This window comes from Oryx dammah, unplaced genomic scaffold (assembly GCF_014754425.2).
Source record: "Oryx dammah isolate SB20612 unplaced genomic scaffold, SCBI_Odam_1.1 HiC_scaffold_8, whole genome shotgun sequence".
Classification (NCBI taxonomy): Eukaryota; Metazoa; Chordata; class Mammalia; order Artiodactyla; family Bovidae; genus Oryx; species Oryx dammah.
Window position 1 is genome coordinate 31,622,555 of NW_024070192.1, and position 19,652 is coordinate 31,642,206.

Consider the following 19,652-nt stretch of genomic DNA (forward strand, 5'->3'; position numbering starts at 1 on the left):
CTGGGCTGTAAAATTATCTTCCTTATCTCATTTACTCTGTATGTGTTAGGAAGAAATCAATAGCATCAATTCATTTGATAGAGTGTCTAGATCCCTGGTGGCTCAGCAATAAAGAACCCGCCTGCCAATGCCAGAGACTGGATTCGATCCCTGGGTGGGGAGAATCCTCTGGAGGAGGAAATGGCAACCTACTCCAGTATTCTTGCCTGGAAAATCCCTTGGACAGAGGAGCCTGGTAGGCTACAGTCCATGGGGTCACAAAGAGTCAGATGTGACTTAGCGACTCAACAACTCAGGTTTGTTAACACATACATCTAACCTGTCCGCTTGTCCTTGTCCTCGAAAGTGACGTGACCCAGGGTGTCCTGCTCTGGTTCAGTGAGACCACTCCCCTTCCATCTTGGTCCTCCTCTGCCCACTCTTACTGTACTGTTCCCAGTGAGGGGCAGGCAGGATGACGATAATTAGGAGGACAGAGCTGACTCCCTGGAAACAAGAACTCTAGGCAAGAAACTGTAAACTGTAGGCAAAGAGCAGAAAGTGCTTTTCTGGTTGACACACAAGAGATGACTCTTAAGTTGGAATCCCTGGATTCCGGAGGAATGTATCACCTCCCTTTTGGCACAAAGATGAGGAGGGAGGGCCCTCTTTTGAGGGTGTGGGAACCACAAGGCAGAAAGCAGGGAGATCACGGTGGAGTTGGCGTTAGATTCTGTCCTCTCATAGCAGAGATTTGCAGGAGATTCCGTCCTTTCATAGCAGAGATTTGCAGGAGGGTGGGATTTTACATTTGGAGTAAGCAGTTCTCAAACTGCGGTCCCAGGACCTGCAGCATCGGCAGTTTCTTAGACTTACCAAGTCAAACACTGAAGGATGCCCACAAAACTTTGTTTTAACAAGTCCTCCAGGGGATTCTGATACTTGCTCAAGATTAAGAACCACTTTGCTAAGTAGCGATTAATTAAAAAATGTTTCTCCAAGGATACGTGGGAATAAAGATCCTAGAAGGAACAGGGAGCCTGCCCAGACAAACAAGCCCCACAGAGGGAGCTTTACAACTCATGGAAACCATAGATTTTGTTGGGCATCCAGCGAGAATGTGTTCCACAGGAAAATCGAGGAAAATTGTACGTGACAAAGCTGTAGGTGAAAGGTTTCTCCATGGGCCCCTCTTAAATGATCTGAAAGATGACAGAGAGACAAAGAAGCAACGTACCTTGTTTGTGGCTTTGTCCTCAGCAAGAAGTAGATGTTAGCTAAACACTTGCTAAATGCATGTGCGGACTAACTGGAGATAGGTATTGCATATTTGTTGTTCAGTCACTAAGTCGTATCTGACTCTGCACCACCATGGACTGTAGCCCGCCAGGCTCCTCTGTCCCTGTGATTCTCCAGGTAAGAATACTGGAGTGGATTGCCATTTCCTTCTCCAGGGGATCTTCCCAACCTAGGGATTGAACCTGTGTCTCCTTCATTGACCGGGGGATTCTTTTTACCTCTGAGCCACCAGGGAAGCCCAAATATTGCACTCAGACCTCCCTTATCCTCCAGAGCAATGATCAGCAAAACGTGGCTGACTGCCCGTTTTTGTAAATAAAGTTTTAATGAAATGTGGCCACATCCACTTACGTATGTATGTCCGTGGCTCCTTTGGAGTTACAGTGGCAGAGCTAAGCAGTCGCGCAGAAACAATATGCCCTGCAAATCCTAAAATATTTGCTCTCTGATCCTTAAACAGAAAAAGTCCAGTGACCCCCTGATCCAGAGTAACATGCATATAGATCACCTGGGGTGCTTGTTAAAATGCAGATTCTGCCTCACAGGTGAGTCTGGGGCTGCTGGCCCACGGACTAGCCGGAAACCAGGGCACTGGATGTGGGGTCATGTAACAATGTCAGGGCTCAGGGATCTGTGGCTTCTTTCTCTTGGGCTTGTCACGATAACTTCTGACCCTGCAACACTCAGAGCCTGGGCCAAACACAGTTGAAAAGCAAATCATTTTATTAGGAAAGGGCCAGTGTTAGGAAACTCTTCCACCCTAGTTCCTAGGTCGGGACTCCTCCAGCTCAACCTCACTTTAGGCACTTCTCTCGAGTTCCCCAAAGGAGCTCTTCAGAACTGTGAGTGCTGTCCATTTCTTATCTTTGTCTATGGCTGTGGTCTTAGCCCTCACCCACTGGTCCCTCCGGGCAGCCTCCAGCCCAACTTAGCTTCCTCGGGGCTTCTGCAGGAAGCTAAACCTGCAGAAGCAAGGCGACTCCAGCCAGAACCCACTTGGATGGCTTCTCCTTAGTCTTCAGCTGGAAAGTCCACACGTAGGTGGGTCCCCGCTGACGGGTCTTGTACACAGGACAGGGATAGATGCTGCGGGAGTCCTGCTTCTCCGCAGGGACGGCCCTGATGAACATCACAGGCAGCGGGGGTGTCAGCTCCTTCAGCTTCCCCTCGGCGATGATCCCAGCCTGAGGACAAGGATTCGAGAGAGCACTTCTCAGGTCAGGCCCTGAGCCTGGACAGGCAGCCTCGCTCCTGTCGGGAGATCCAGGAGAGAGAGACTGGGACAGCCAGGCTGCCCCCGGGCTCATCCCCTTGCAAGGTTCTCTCAACAACCCAAGGTGGCGTGCACTGGTATGTGCTAAGTCACTTCAGTTGTGTCCAACTCTGTGTGACGCTATGGACGGCAGCCCACCAGGCTCCTCTGTCCATGCGATTCTCCAGGCAAGAATACTGGAGCGCATTGCCACGTCCTCCAACAGGGGATCTTCCCCACCCAGGGATCCGACCCTGTCTCCTATGTCTGCTGCATTAGCAGGCGGGTTCTTTACCACTGAGCCGCCGGGGAAGCCCATGCACTGGAGGGGATCCACAACATATTCCTACTGGTTTTCAGCCTGAATATCTGCTCGAAGCAGAGTTCCCAAAGCGGTCGTATATCATATGTAAATGAATCTCTTTAGGGCTTGAATCTCTGTTTTATTTTATCACTCATTTCGTAAGCATGCTGAATGCAGCTATTTGCCAGATGTCACGCTAAGTGCTAGGGACTTCACGTTAGCAAGACACAGAGCCTCGCAGTATTAGCATACGCTGTACTTGAAGCTTTACCATGCACACTGAACACAAGAAGACCTGGCAGTAAAGAAAAAAGTTTCACTTTATTTATCCCAGTGTTCCCCAAACTTACTTTGACCACAGGACCCCTTTCTTGCAACCTATCCATCTCCCACATCACTAGTGTCTTCCGAACACACTTGGGGGAGATAATCATCCAGAGAGATTCACAGATCCCTTGCCTCTGTCTAGGTGACCCCGGACCCCTTATGCTGATGACAGAACTTGGTATATCTAATATATACACTTCTTTGTCTTTTTGCCAATGCCCTTATTTTATGGAGGAGAAGAATTTTGGACATCCTTCCTCTTCCCTTTTTGCTCAACACTTTCTGGGATATAGACTTTGAGGTGTTATTTTTGGTTTTATTATTATTCGGAAACAAGGATAATGAAAAAATGGGAGGTAGTCTGTTGGACTGGAAAAGGTCAGTTTTCATTCCAATCCCAAAGAAGGGCAATGCCAAAGAATGTTCTAACTACCACACAGTTATGCTCATTTCACACGCTAGCAAGGTAATGCTTAAAATCCTTCAAGCGAGGCTTCAATAGTATGTGAACTGAGAAATTCCAGGTGTACAAGCTGGATTTAGAAAAGGCAGAGGAGCCAGAGATCAAATTGCTAACACCCATTGGATCATAGAAAAAGCAAAGGAATTCCAGAAAAACATCCACTTCTGCTTCACTGACTACACTAAAGCCTTTGACTGTATGGAGTCGCTCAGTCGTGTCCGACTCTTTGCGATCCCACGGACTGTAGCCTACCAGGCTCCTCCATCCATGGAGTTTTCCAGGCAATAGTACTGGAGTGGGCTGCCATTTCCTTCTCCAGGGGATCTTCCCGACCCAGGGGCCTCCCGCATTGTAGACAGACGCTTTACTGTCTGAGCCACCGGGGAAGTCCTTCGGATCACAAGAAACTGTGGAAAATTCCTAAAGTGATGGCAATATCAGAAGATCACCTTACTTGCCTCCTGCAAAACCTGTATGCAGGTCAAGAAGCAACAATTAGAACTGGACATGGAACAACAGTCTAGTTCAGAATTGGGAAAGGAGTATGTCAAAGCTCTATATTGTCACCCTCTTATTTAACTTACACGCAGATTATATCATGCAAAATGCGACTGCTGGAGTCAAGATTGCTGAGAGAAATATCAATAATAACCTCAGATATGCAGATGACACCTAATGGCAGAAAGCAATGAAGAACTAAAGAGTCTCTTGATGAAGGTGAAAGAAGAGAGTGAAAAAGCTGACTTAAAACTCAGCATTCAAAAACTAAGATCATGGCATCCAGTCCCATCGCTTCATGGCAAATAGATGGAGGAATAATGGAAATAGTGATACACTTTATTTTCTTGGACTCCAGAATCATTGCGGATGGTGACTGCAGCCATGAAATTAAAAGATGCTTGTTCCTTGAAAGAAAAGCTATGACAAACCTTGACGGCACATTAAAAAACAGACATTACTTTGCCAGCAAAGGTCCATACAGTCAAAGCTATGGTTCCTGCAGTAGTCACATATGGATGTGAGAGTTGGACCATAAAGAAGGCTGAGTGCCGAAGAATTGATGTTTTCAAACTGTGGCTGCAGGGAAATGAGCTGACAGCCTCAAGGAGAGGTTATCCAGGACAGAAGTCTCCAGGGCGCTCCTTTTAGCAATTGGACTTTACGGGAGGGGGCGATGTGTGTGTAATCAGCCTACAGGTGATGCCCTTTGCCCCTCCACCCCCAACCCGGGGTCTACCTGGATGTCCCAGCGAGCGCCTTCCATGAAGAGGCCATGCACATAGGCCCCTTCCCGGGGGGAACTCCGGAACTCCTCCCTGTTCTTCTTTGTCACGTCACACTGCAGGGCCATCTGGTCCAGGGGCCACTCGTTCCGGCGGGCCGTGGACTGCATGATGGCTGTCAGGAAGGACTGGGGGTTGAAGAAGCCCGCCAGCCACACAGTCGAGGGCATGGCAAAGTCGCCTGTCCAGGCCTCCAGCTCCTTGATCCGGTTAAGCAGGTCCATAAACCAGGCTGCCAGGCCTGCCGTGGAGGGGTAGGCTCGTCTGGCCCAGGACTCTGGCACCGTGTCCAGGTACAGGGCGTTCTGTAAGCTCTCCATGTCACTGGTCATGGTCAGCTCTCCCTGAAGACAAACAGCCAGAGGGGAAAAGGTGAGGGGTGGCAGGTCCCTGGAAACAGCTGGCCTTGGGGATGCTGGGGAAGACAGGAGATGACTACAGAGGTGGGCGACCCAACGCTGGTCCCTAACTAGCACTTGGTTTGTAGGTTTGTCTCACAGAGGCTAGTCCTTTAAAACTTTCCCTGCTCCAGTGATATCAGAGTCCACACCTATCCACTGACAGTAGTTTAGGTTCACTCTGGACCTAAAACTACCTGTGGGTTCCACACTGATTCAGTTGCTCACTTGAGGTCGACTCTTTGTGACTCCATGGACTGCAAGCTGCCAGGCTCCTCTGTCCATGGAATTTTCCAGTCAAGAATACTGGAGTGGGTTGCCGTTTCCTTCTCCAGGGGATCTTCCAGACCCAGATCAAACCTGTGTCTCCTGCATCAGCAGGAAGATTCTTTAGCACTGAACCACCAGGGAAGCCCATACTGATTCCACCCGACCCTAAAGTTTGGGTTCCTCTGTTCTCCCCCAGCCTCTGCGGCAGCCTCTGCTGGCCCAGGACTCTGGCACTGTGTCCAGGTACAGGGCGCTCTGTAAGCTCTCCATGTCGCTGGTCACGGTCAGCTCTCCCTGAAGACAAACAGCCAGAGGGCAGGGGGCAATGTGTGTGAAATCAGCCTGCAGGTGAGGCACTTTGCACCCCCCACCCCAGGGTCTACCTGAGTGTCCCACTGAGCACCTTCCATGAAATGCAAGAAGCCAAAGCCAGGAGGATCTATATTCCCCCAAATCAAGAATTTCCTTCAGAAACCAAGCTATTAGAGACATAGCCAACTTTTAGGGACCCTCTTGCAATTGCTGAATGAAATTTGTGACAGAAGATTGGCATTGAAAACCATCTTTAAACTTTGTAACCTTAGTTATGCGAAGGATCTACAGTTTCTTGAAGGTGTCATCTCTACTTCAGCAGTTTCTGCACAGGAAATAGGGTACCCAACAAGGCTTTCCATCTCTGATATGATGACCATCAGTATTATGAAGCTATTTAAGCATAAGAGACTTAAAATTGAGGCTTCCCAGGTGACTCAGTGGTAAAGAATCCTCCTGCCCATGTAGGAGATGTGGGTTTGATTCCTGGGTCAGAAAGATCCCCTGGAGGAGGAAATGGCAACCCATCCAGTATTCCTGCCTGGGAAATCCCATGGACAGAGGAGCCTGGTGGCTACAGTCCATGGGGTCACAAAGAGTTGGACACGACTTAGTGACTGAGCATGCATGCATGACTTAGAACCATAAAATTAAATACCAGTTCCTTCGTGGCAGTTCATGTCCTCAGCAGTCACGTGTGCCCTTATTAGCACAGACATGGAATCTTCCCATCATCACAGAGCGTTCTATTGGACAGCACTGTTCTAAACAGAAAGGCCTAGTTTTCTGTGTGCTAATTAAACTGTACTGTGTATGTTTTTGTCAGGGTTGTGTTAAAAATCCTGTATATTGCAGTTTTAATAAAACCTGTTTATGGACATATACGAGTACATGCTTGTTAAACTGTACATAAAAAGATACATAGACAAACCAGGATTCATTAAAATAAAAAAAAAGTCCAATAGACTTAAAAGAAAAAAAGATACAGAATGTATTTACTTTTCCTTTTAAAATAAAAATTTTAAGTTTTCAATGGCCAATACACTGACATAAAGTGCTCTCATAAATAATACACCGAATACACTTGCTTCTCCACCACAGTGTTGTGGGTTCTCTTGAGTCTGGGTGCATCTGTGGAAGTGTGTTGTACTTGAGAATGCTGTCGTGAGCCGAAGGGAAGGTAAGGTCTCCCACCCTGGGTTCATCCTACAACATGACCTAACAAAACTGGGTCAGCACTACTGGAAAAACTAGGATGAAAATGTCCCAGTCCTCTGGCACGTCTCTGAGGGCTGTGGCAGACAGACTGGTAGAGATGAACTCAGATGGAGCCCTAGACTCTGCCAGCCACTGTCATTTGCTGGTACAGAGAAGTCCTTAGTTGCCTGGTTATCTCCTCTAGCCAATTCAACCCCTTAACTCTGTGTGACCATGTCTCACACAGAGATGTGCCACTGCTGAAAGCTGAGGTCCTGTAAACCTTCATTTCTCTGATATGTGTTGTAAGAAGAAGTCATGTGCTTAAGAGTAAAGTAACTGCAATACTAGGGCAGTGAGACTCTTCTGTAAGACCCTGTAACGGTGGGTCACATCATCATGTTGTTGTTCAGTTGCTGAGTCACGTCCAACTCTTTGCGACCCCATGGACTGTAGCCTGCCAGGCTCCTTTGTCCATGGGATTTCCCAGGCAAGAATACGGGCGTGGGTTGCCATTTCCTTCTCCAGGGGATCTTCCAGACACAGGGATCAAACCTGCATCTCCTGTGTCTCCTGCATTGGCGGGTGGTTTACCACTGAGCCTCCAGTTACCATGGGAAGCCCCCATGTCGTTATCCATTTCTCCAGATCCATAGAATGTACAACACCAAGAGTGAATCCTAAGAAAAACCACAGGTGACTCTGAGGATTGTGATGGAAGTGTGGATTTAGCTGTAACTAACAGACCACTCTGGTGGGGATGCTGATGGGGGGGAGGCTGTGCATGGGGGGGGGGGGGTGGGCGTGGGGAGTGGAGTAAATGGGAACGCTCTGTACCTTCTGTTCAATTTTGCTGTGAACCTAAAACTGCTCTAAAAAATAAAGTCATAATAAAAAATATGTACACAATACTTAGTTTTTAACACTCTTCAGAAATCTAAGGTCGTTTTGACAGCAAGGAAGTACAAAATGTGTAACTTGGCTTTCTTAAAAATTTCTCACATCTGCTTGTAAGTTATTCTGACAGCGAGTTCGCATTTACTAATTGAACGTGCAAGTGATGGAGCCTTAAGGAAAGTGTCATCTCTTAGGTTCTGCTCGTTTGAGAGTGAAACAGGAACAATTTAGGAAAAGAAGAAGGCATTCATCTGGTTAGGGTTCTGAACTCAGATCTGCTCACGACCTCGAGTGGAAGTAGAAACAACTCATTTCCAGAGGAGGGGTTGAGAAGAACCCAGAGAGTCCTACACTAAATTAGTGCAGTGTAACTCAAATCCCTTTCTTAGAAGAAGAGAAATAAACCTACAGACTCTGGGACAGCACTTCCTGAAAGGTGTACAAAGAAGATTAATCTCCTCAGGCATGGCCAGATTAGTAGAGGCTGGGGTTGGGGGCAGGGGTGGGTGCACACAGGAAGTCTCTGGGGCCAAATGATGGGTAAGGAAGACTTTCATGAAGATTCCAGCTACCTACATAGAGAAATCTGCTTCCATCTGTTCACCCCGACATCCTCAAACTCCTCCTGCCTGGGTCGCATGGAACACAGATTGAATGCTTATTTGCTCACAGGTCAAAAGTCAACAGAAAGAAAACATACAAAGAAAACACTAAATCCTTAAAAAGATGCCACACTTTGGGTCCTGTGATTGGCCTGTTCCATGTCTACACTGCAGGGAAACTGGGGAGAACTGAAGACTGGGGGGTACTTTATCACAGGTACAAAGGCTACCTGGATGTGGCCTTAAGCACCTTTTTTTGTCCCTATAAATAAATGTTTTCAGTCTTTCTTTGATATCAGGAGAAGGGGGCAACAGAGGATGGTTGATGGCATCACTGACTCAATGGACATGAATTTGAGCAAACCCTGGAGATAGAGAAGGACAGGGAAGCCTGGCGTGCTGCAGTGCATGGGGTCACAAAACATGATTTTCCCTCTAAGCCTTCATCGCTTTAAGTGAGGAAGCTTGTGGAGAGTGCGGATTCACAGGTTCCAGTCCAAACTGAAGGACTCTGGACGGCCAGAAGAGGTCCCTTCTTGGGGGCGGGAAGTGATCGGTGCTCTGGGCTCACAGGCATGTGGCCAGTGTCCACACCACGGCATCAGCAATGCCCACACATGCCCTTCTCCAGGGGCTACAGGCTGCCCCCTGACCGAAAGGTCAGCCTTGGTCCTCCCTTCCTTCCCTACAAAGATGGTCTTTGCAACCAGCTGTCATTCATATGAGATGCAGGGGGTGATGGGGAGGGAAGACGGGGAATTATGTGGGTTCCACCCCAGCCAGTCTGGTGCCCAGACTGTGGGTGACAGCAGCTGGTCCATCCATGCACTCTAGCAGGCATGTGGGCCAGGGAAGCTGCCTGCGTGGTGGTGACCATTAGTCACTAAACGGCCAGAGCAAGAGCTGAACTATTAAGTCAACATACAATGGACGAAAGTAAGGTGGCAGAGTAGTCCCTCAAGTCGTCGAGCTGGGCTTTAAGTCTGAATATCTTTCACATGTTTAGAAAAACAGAATCTGTCAGTCAGGAGGGGCATTAACCCCTGAAGCATAGTTGGGGGGGGTGCAGGGGGCAAAGGGGGAAATGTTTGATGCCATCAAACATCTGAATAATAAAAAACAGCTCCCCAGTCCCAGACACTGGACTGGCCAGGGCTCCATCTAAGAGAGCATGACCCAAATGAAATGTAGCAAAAGTTACATTGTGTTACATAAGTGTCAGTTACATAACTGACACTTATACCCATTTGAGTGGGTAATCTTACATTTAAAATTCACAAAATTGGGACTTCCCTCCTGGTCCAGTGGTTTAGAATCTGCCTGGCAAAGCAGGGGATGCAGTTTCGATCCCTGCTTGGGGATCCCACCTGCCTTGGAGCCACTAACCCTGCATGAGGCAACAAAGGTCCTGTGTGCTGCAGCTAAGACTGGTGCAGCCAAATAAGTAAAAAATAAATATTTTAAAAATTCAAAATATTACATGTGTGTAATTTTACATTTTATGGTAGCCACTTTAAAAAATTTAAAAGAGGTGAACTTAATTTTCATAATGTTACTTAATGTGATATATATGTGTCAAATATTCTAATATACAATCAATATAAAATTATTAATAGGGTATTTCCCCTTTTTTGCCCTATATCTCTGAAATCTGGCATTTAACTGACACTTCTAGCACCCCTGGGTATGGACATTTCAAGTGCTCACCTATCATTCGTGGCTACCATCCTGAATGCATGTGCTTAGTTGCTCAATCATATCAGAATCTTTGCGACCCCATGGACTGTAGCCTGACGGACTCCTCTGTCCATGGGGATTCTCCAGGAAAGAATACTGGAGTGGGTTGCCATTCCCATCTCCAGGGGATCTTCCCAGCCCAGGAACCGAACCTGGGTCTCCTGCATTGGCAAGCAGATTCTTTACCATCTGAGCCACCAGAGAAGCTCACTATCCTGGACAGTGCATAAGAATTTAGCTTCTCCTGCAGTTTTCTTACATATGCAGAGATTTTCTGGGCAAGTTGCCATCAGTAGATTCTTTGAAAGTTATAACCTAGTTGATTGTAGAGGAATAAAGTGATAGTTGACTGTTTCGAACAACAGGCTTTTGTGCGTTTGGTTAATATGAGTCAGTTCCTTTGGCCAGTCAGCTCTGGTATAGTCACAGGACCTGGCTCTTCACTGTGAAAGGCTGAGAGCCAGATGTCTGACTCTTTCCTGAATTCCTCTCTGTGGGAACATGGCTGTGGATGGCAGACCTCTGCATGCTGTGTGCTGTGGGGTTCCCACAGTTCTCAGGGGGTTGAGTGCTATGCCTCTCAGTTCAGCTAGTACCTTTTGGGTAGCAAAGGAGTTGCTCTTTTCTTCCTTTTGAAGTTTATCATAATTACTCATCTGAGTGGACTCCCTGCTCCAGCCAAAGCAAGTTAACTCTTAGAACAGGCTTAGGGCTACTCAGCAGATTCTTCTTATCCTCAGCTGTCATAATTCTACCCTTCCTCCAAAGCCCCCTGGATGCCACTTCTCCTCCCCCACACTTGTCTCTTCCCTTTTCCTCCCACCTCATTGCAATCAGTCATGCCTGGTACTGTGATCATTTTCTGTGTTTCTTTTCCCGCCAGACTGTCCATCTGAAGAGGAAGGTTCCCATCAGTCTCCACTGCCTCCTCCAGGCTGAAGTGAGAGCCAAGGCTGCCCATCCACCAGCCTTCTCAAGCTAGACTGGAAGAAAAGAGCAACTCCCTCCCCACCCCCTTCATCCTCACCCAGGCACGCACTGAAATTCATGACACCAAACCCCAGCAAAAGCTCTTGGAAGAAAAATGAGAGAGTGAATTAGAAGCTGGATGGGTAAACAGACTGCACCAAACTGCATGGATTCAATAAATTAAGATTGCAACAAACCAACTCAAGATAGTTACTAATATCAACCTGCGTATCTCAGGAACCGAGGCACATAAAATGACAGCCAAAGTCCTTATTTACCTTTGAGGTTGTTCTGTGAAATTCTGTATTTCCTTTGATACAGGATGCAAGCTGGTGTGTAATTTTAAAACATTATGGAGCAACATCAATCTTCAGCATCTCTTCCCATCCCTCTTTTCTCTTTATTTCCATCTGTCCACATTGGGGCAGAAGGCAAATTAACAGATTAAAAAAAAAAAACTCACTCAGGTTTCTATGTGACTACATGTGAAGACACCCATGGCTGCGTGTCCTCTGCATGCCTGACGGTGGTCATATAACTCCAAGAGCCAGATGCGAGGGCAGCAGCATATCACAGCCCTGGATGTTCAGGGCTGGATTGAGCTTCCACCTCCAGCTATGAAACTGGGTTCATCCTTTCCCTCTGCCTGGAGATACAACTCTTTTAATAAGTGTGCCATTGTAAACTGACAGTAGCTGCCTTCCTCAGCTCCTAAATGGCAGCAGGCCCTCCCACTTGCCTGTTGTCCAGCTGAATGGTTTTAACAGGGCTTTTCCATTAGGCTTTGTGCTGGGCACTTGATGGAATTTTCTGATGGTGAATGAAGTAGATGTGCTTAATAACTGGTGGTATAAATAAAGGATTCTCTCATTGCTCAGAGCTTGTGTAGCATCTTGGACGTTTCACATAACCATGAGGTTGCAAAAGATTAAAATTCTTTCCTTTCCTCTGATCATTGTTGTTGTTCAGTTGCTAAGTCACGTCTGACTCCATGTGGCCCTGTGGACTGCAGCAAGCCAAGTTTCCCTGTCCTTCACTATCTCTCAGTTTGCTCAAACTCATGTCCATTGAGTTGGCAATGCCATTCAACCATCTACTCCTGTTGCCCCCTTCTCCTCCTGCCCTCATTTTTCCCCAGTATCAGGGTCCTTTCCAATGAGTTGGCTCTTCACATCAGGTGGCCAAAGTATTGGAACTTCAGCTTCAGCATCAGTCCTTCCAATGAAGGACTTCCCTGATGTGGCAGTAACAATACAGTAAGTCCCCTATACACGAACCTTCAAGTTGTGAACTTTCAAAGATGCCAATGTCAGGCATCTATCCACGTCAGGCATGAGTGACATTACAGCTTGCCCTCCATCGCCTATTGCTGACAACCCTTCAGCTCTACCATCTCCTTCCTTCTCTCCCTCCTCCATCAGTAACTTCCTGCCTGTTCACTTGATACCAACCCTGTGTGCCAGCTGTTGTGCTGGACAACTGTTCTTTTCAAGGTACAGTGATGTAAGATTAAAGATGTTTTATTTTTTGTGTTTGCTTTTATGTATTATTGGTGTGAAAAGTATTATAAACCTATTACAGTACAGTGCTATATAGCCGTTTGTGTTAGTTGGGTACCTAGGCTAACTTTGTTGGGTTTATGAGCCAAGCGGACTTATAAATGCGCTCTTGGAATGGAACTTATTTGTATGTACTTACACTTCTGGGTGCTTGCCACATGTAGGCATTGTTCTACAACATTCTATGTTGTTATCATTTAGTCACTTAGTCGTGTCTGACTCTTTGCAACCAACTCCATGGACGATAGCCCGCCAGGCTCCTCTGTACATGGGGATTCTCCAGGCAATGATACTGGAGTGGGCTGCCATGCTCTCCGCCAGGTAGGATCTGCCTACCCAGGGATGGAATCCGCATCTCCTGCATTGGCAGGTAGATTCCTTATCACTGAGCCACCAGGAAACCCATGCAAATAGATTTATTGAATCCTTCCCAAAGCCCCCTGAGGCAGGACCACTCGTCCTGTTTGACGGGTAAAGGAACTGGGACGGGGCGGGGCGGGGCTTAAGTCGCTCTGAGGGCACACACTAAGGACGCGGTAGAGCGGGGAGGTGGTCCGGGATGTCTAGATCTGTGTTTCAATGCAGCAGCACACACACTTCTCCCTCCTGGGAAAGCAATGCCACCCACGTCAGCAGAAGACACTGGGTGTCGACTCCTCTTCTGCTTGGAGCTCAGAGCGCGTGGGCTCTGGGCAGCTTGCCCGTCACGGCTCAGTCCACCTGCCCAGTTTCCTGCTCCGGAGCCTGTCTCAACAACCCCTGAGGCCCGGCCACACTCCGTTTCTAGGAGGGGCACCTTCCTGGGTGGTGAGGCTGCTGTGACTGCTGTGCTCCAGCTCCCCGGAGCCCCATCCCCAGCCTCGTCTCACCCACCTTTAGTCCAAGCTCCAGCTCCCGCAAGGAGCGCTGCATCAGTCTGGTGAGCACGTTCATCCGCTCGCACTCCTGGAGCGTCACGGCCACGTAGGGGGTGCGCTCCTCCGCCCTGGCCATCAGCTCTGGGAGGTTAAACTCATCTGTCACCCGCTCCAGTATTTCCTCCAGGACTGCCTTGACCTGCCCCAGAACGGGAAACACGTGGTTAGGAGGAGGCTCCAGCTTCTCCCTTGAAGGAGGACGTGGCAACCCACTCCAGGGTTCTTGCCTGGAGAATCCCACGGACAGAGGAGCCTGGTGGGCTACAAGTCCATGGGGTCACCAAAGAGAGACCGACTCACACACACACTGCGAGGCTGAGTCTGTCATTTTGAAGAAGGCCTAGGAGCTCTGTCAGCAGACAGAAAAAATGAGAAAGTGCAGGTTTAATAGAACGTGTGGCTGGCAGGGGCAGGGAGGAGGGCGCTGGAGGGGGTAGAGAGAAGGGGCCAGGGAGCCAGGGCCAGCCCAGAGTCGGGCGAGCGGGTGGACGTGTGTGGTGAACGCCGTGCTGGCTCCTTCATCTCATCCCCCTCTTCTTGTAACAGGGCCGTGTGTCCTTTTGTGAAATTACCTTTTCCCCGCTGTTTGGGTGCGTGGTCCATGCCCAGCCCTCCCATGACTCAAGTGGGCCAATCAGATGATGTTTTCCAGAAGTGTGAGAATTGAACCTCAAGCCAGGATTCAGGTGCAGAAAGCGGAGGGAAGCACTCTGAAAGGATGGCCCACACTTCTTCCCTGAGGGACCTGGAGTCACTGTGGTTTCTGTTCTTTCTTGGGTGGATTCCTTCGATATGAGCTATTTCTTGCCTGTTTCAGCCAAATTGGTCTCTGTTCTTCACAAACAGAGAACCCTGACTGAGCTAACGCAGTGCCGTTGTGTATTATCTGTGTCAATTTAAGCAAGTCATTTAGACTTCCATTTTCTCATTTATAAAAATTTCCACAGTGTCTTTCTCCCCCACCAACTCCCAGGGCTGGTGAAGAGATCAAAACCAAAAGAGGTCTGATGAATGTGGCGGCATCTGAAAGCTAGAAAGAACTCTATATATCTACATGATTATTAATATTCACTTTGCCTTGTGTTGTTAACACAACGTGTTCTCTAGAAAAGAGCTGATATTAGAAAAAAGAAAGGTAAAGACTCATTGCCGTCTCACAGATGGGTCTCTGGTGCTGTCACAGCGAAAACTGGGATGGAATTTTAATGGTACCTGGAAGCTGCTGCTGGACCAGAAGACAGATGGCTAAAACTACATCACACCTCTGTCTGCAGAGCTGAATTGGAAGAAACAGCCCTGTATCAGCGAGCTGCCATTTGGACATTATTCACAAAGAAAGGGAAAGACAGTCTGGAGTTAACTGTTTCAAAACACGGTGAAGGTGGGGACACAGAGTTCTCTCTGTCACTGATCAGGTGGTAGAGGATTTGGAGAGCCAGCCTGAGGAGGGAGCAGATCCACAGACAAAAAGAGGACCCTTCAGACGGGAGCAGAGGGTGCCCAGGGGTGCGGTCTACCTCATTTCTGCAAGCAAACGCCTCTGATCATAAATGCTTATCGTGAAAATCTAAATGCTACGTATTTAAATATTTAATCTGATATTAAAAGCAAAATTTCCCTCAAAGGGGGAAAGAAAACCCACTGTGAATTATCTGTTTATAATTTCTGCTGGTGTTCTTCAATGCATATAACTCTATCTATCCATCACCCCCATCCATCCGTCAGTCCGTCCGTCCACTCATCCATCACCCACCATCCACCCGCCCGTCTCCATATTTGCATGTCCGTCACACCTTCCTTCCTGCCTCACTTCTTTCCTCTATCCCTTCCTCTCCCTCCCTCTCCACTTCTTTCTCTATCAATCACTGGTGGAATCGTAATACACATAGCTTTTTCAGCCTGTTGTTTTTTTTTTCCTTTGGCTGCTCTTCATGGCCTACAGGCTGTTAGTTTCCTTACTAGGGAATGAATCCCAGCCCCCCTGCAGTGGAAGATCAGAGGTTTAACCCCTGGACACCAGGGAAGCCCCTCAGCTCGCTTTTTTCACCTATGAATAGATCTTGAACACGTTCCCTTGTTAGTACATATGGATTTCCCTTGTGTTTTTTTTTAAATAGTACATATTATTTCACTGTTTTGGCATGTGCCAAAATAATTTATTGAGTCATTTCTCCACTGATGGATATTTGGTTTGCTTGTTTATCATTTCTACTATGATAAACAACTCTGCAATAAAAATATCTGTCATAAAATCTGTGCCCTTTTGAGTGTTTCCGCTCATTGAAATCCAAGGGATAGAATTATGAGAAACACATATGAACTTTTAAAACTTGAGTGGCTGTTGTCAAATTGTTTTGTAGCGTAAATCTGTATAACAGACACGAGTGTGCCTGCTTTCTTATGCTGTCACCGCTGGATATCCTCACATTTCACTTAACTTCATTTAGTTACAATTGATGTTGAGAATATTTTTTTTATTGGCCATTTGTATTATCACTTGAATTTCTTTTGTGTCATTTTCCTCCTTTCTCTCTTCTCTCTTCTTCTTTTCCTTCCATAGGTTAGGACTCTGTGTATTAGTAAAAATCTGCATACTGCCTGATAGCTGTGTTGCAAATGGGTTCTTCTAGTTTGGCAAGTGATCATAGTTCATTCATCTCTCTGTCACACACACACACACACACACACAGTTTCTTGAAGTGTTTAGAAGAAGGGGATAAGGAAATGACAAGAACTAGAAACTTATTTGAACGCTGCCCGAAGAACCCGAAGCCTATTACTTATATAGTCCCGGTCTTTTCATCTTTAAAAAGGCTAGGAACTTTTTTAAATTAATTAATTTTATTTATTTATTTATATTTTGGCTGTGCTGGGTCTTTTTGCGTTCCTGCATTCAGGCTTTCCCCAGCTGCGGTGAGTGGAAGGTACTCTTTATTGTGGTGAAGCTAGGAACACTTGATCCTAGGTGGTTTGAATTTTGGGCCACATAAGCTTTCTTATCTCCCTTTGCTTCTCGAGCTATACCCTATGCATCAAAAGGTCAAACAGGCTGAGTGGCAGGATTTAGAGCAGCTTTCTCCAAGTAGGTTCACCAGCATCACCATTGCAAGGCTGCACATTCCTGGGCGTCACCCTAGACCTGAGAATCTCTCCAGAACTCCCCAGCTCATTCTGAGGCATATTGACATTTGAGTCACTTTAATGACATCACTCTATACCTTTAAACAAATATCCAGCTCCTTTACTATCAGTCAGTTTGTTTTCCTGAAATCAGCTTTTGGAGCCAAAATGTTTGATAGCTCCGGGTTTCTTAATCCATAATCTTCCAAGTACCAGAGAATCTCTAACTAAGGGAAACCAGGCAGGACTGCAGAGGGGAGGTGGGGTGAAGGAGAGGCGACCTTTGGAAACTGAGTTGCCTCGTCCTGAGAAGCATCACAGGCGAGTTTCACTTTGAGCTCCTTCCTTTTCTGCCCTCTGCTCAGCCCTCATCAGGAACAGAGCTCCCAGGTTGCCTCTGGTCACCCTAAACCCACGCCACAGCCTCCTCTGCTCTTCTGCCCAAGAATTCTCCTCCATCTTCCTTTAGTTTCGGGAAGTGCTATGCCTAGTAGCACTTACTTGTATGTTAGGAGGCTCTGGGACTGTCATTCATACAAAGAGACCACATTTTCATATGAAATATGAGTGAGTTCACCAGCATCTAGTTGGCAGAGTGAGGGCGGGGTGTTTAAGAACAGCTCCCTACCCATCATTACTTAGTTTGCCAAGGAACCACAAGGTCCTTTTCAAGGTCCCCAAAGCATAGCTATTCAGCCCTGCCTTTTCTTTACTTGGGTTGACAAACGGGAATAAAATCTGCCTTGGGGTTAGTGGTTCAGTTGGTACAGAGTGTGCCTGCAATGCAGGAGACCTAGGTTTGATCCCTGGGTCAGGAAGATCCCCTGGAGAAGGAAATGGCAACCCACTCCAGTATTCTTGCCTGGACAACCCCCTGGACAGAGGAGCCTGGCGGGCTACAGTCCATGAGGTCGCAAAGAGTTGGACCACTTTCACTTTTTTTAGGTGGATGAGCAGAGCACCGACATACCAAAAGTGGGTACCTCCTATTAGGTAACTTGAGGGCCTGCCGGGTCACCTGACGGGGTGGGGCCCTAGAAGAGGAATGCTGGACCATTCGTGGAAGCGGAAGATGCACGCCCTGCGGTCTGCACTGTGCACCCCATCGAGGCCCACGGGAGAAGTGCCGCCCTGGGCAGTACTAGGCCCCCAGAGTATCTTGGGCAAGCCTTCCACGTACCTTTTCTTCTCTCGTGGCCCCTGCTCCTTCTCCAGCCTGGCTGTCCCGGGGCTGCAGCTCCAGCACCGTGTGAAAGAGCTTCTCCGAAGTCTGGGTCAGGACGCCAATCTCAGCGTTCGGGTGGAGGCCGTAGAGGTAGGGCGACTCTGGGGGCAGCTGGGCATCGATGTACTGAAAGTCAAGGGCAAGCTCACTTGAAAACCAGCCAGACGTATCTCCCCTCTCACCTGACCTGTCCTCTGCAGGGCAGTCAGTGGGTCAGAGCAGGGCCCATCTAGAGCAAAGTGGTACCTCCTAGGTGGCTCAGTGGTTGGTAAAGAATCTGCCTGCAATCCAGGAGACTCGGGTGTGATCCCTGGGTCAGGATCAAAGGACATGGCAACCCACTCCAGTATTCTTGCCTGGGAAATCCCATGGACAGAGGAGCCTTGTGGGCTATGGTCCATGGGGAGAGTCAGACGTGACTGAGCATGCAACAGCAACAAAGTAGAGTCTAAGTGACAGATGGCTCATTACTTAAAGGCAAATCTGCATGTTCATTTTCGCGTTTCTTCCAGCACCCAGTACATGCTCCTGGACTCTTGGTAGGTGCCCTATAACAGTCTGTTGGCTGACAGATTACAGAGAGGGAAGCCTGCAAACCACTATCCTCCAACACCTTCTCCAGCCTCTGGTCAAGTTGTTCCATCGACCGACAGTAGGGGATGCTCTTGCACAACTTTCTTGGCTAAAGCTTTCAACATGTTTATTTTAAAAATTCCCTGTATTTACTTTCAAGAGTCTTATTGTTTTTAATTTCTTCTCATAGACTTAGTTTCCTGGATTGAGTGACTTTTATGACTTATATTCTTAAACTTTAGAAATTAAAAATTTGTGTAAAGCTTGTAGTTAACGTTCCTGTGACCACTGTTTCCCTTAAGATTGTTATTCAAGAGTTCTTTTGGGAATCTTAAAAGTCAAGCCACAAACAAGTTCTTTTTGTTTGTTCTAACTGACTGTTAATACATTTTCATGGTGGGCTAAATAGGCAAAGAGGCACACCTTAAAAATAACTGAAGTAAAAGTAAAATGACCCTGATGCTGGGGAAGATTGAAGGCAGGAGGAGAAGGGGATGACAGGGTATGAGATGGTTGGATGGCATCACCGACTCGATCTCCAGGAGTTGGTGTTGGACAGGGAAGCCTGGAGTGCTGCAGTCCATGGGAATCGCAAAGAGTCGGACACAACTGAACAACTGTATTGAACTGAACTGTAAAATAAAAACCCACAGTGCCAGTATGAAAAAGCTCCACGAGACTGTTCTCTTGGTGTGTCTGTACGTGCCTCTGAGAACAGGAGGGGTGAGTGGTCTGCCCACAAAACCGTGTCCCTCTGAAGTATTCTGAACCACTAATAGAAACTTAACCCAAAAGTTGGCTAAGTTCTTACCTGAATTTTTGCTCCTAATGGTTTTGTCAATATGCTGAATGAAAACAATCAAGTAAATGCCTGAGATGTTGTTTGTAGAAAAGAGCAACAAATAGAATTATTGAACCGAACGTCAAGAATAAAAAGATCTCTGAAAGTTCAATTTTGTCATTAATTGG

At 47.3% G+C, this 19,652-nt stretch overlaps 1 protein-coding gene across 2 annotated transcripts in view; it reads right to left on the reverse strand.

Moving 5' to 3' along the window:
• Positions 1-1,983: 1,983 nt before the first annotated feature.
• The window catches only part of DNAH9 (dynein axonemal heavy chain 9), a 284,846-nt gene continuing 267,177 nt past the window's right edge, over positions 1,984-19,652 (reverse strand). Inside the window, exons 66-69 of one of the 2 annotated variants that reach the window (XM_040243337.1) lie at positions 18,066-18,236; positions 13,722-13,904; positions 4,862-5,251; positions 1,984-2,462 (exon numbers count right to left, since the gene is read on the reverse strand). In XM_040243337.1, coding sequence (XP_040099271.1) covers positions 2,235-2,462; positions 4,862-5,251; positions 13,722-13,904; positions 18,066-18,236 — 972 coding nt within the window. In that variant the 3' untranslated portion in view covers positions 1,984-2,234. Of the gene's footprint in view, positions 2,463-4,861; positions 5,252-5,695; positions 5,870-13,721; positions 13,905-18,065; positions 18,237-19,652 lie in introns of those variants that run through there. The other variant, XM_040243338.1, reaches the window with a different exon arrangement.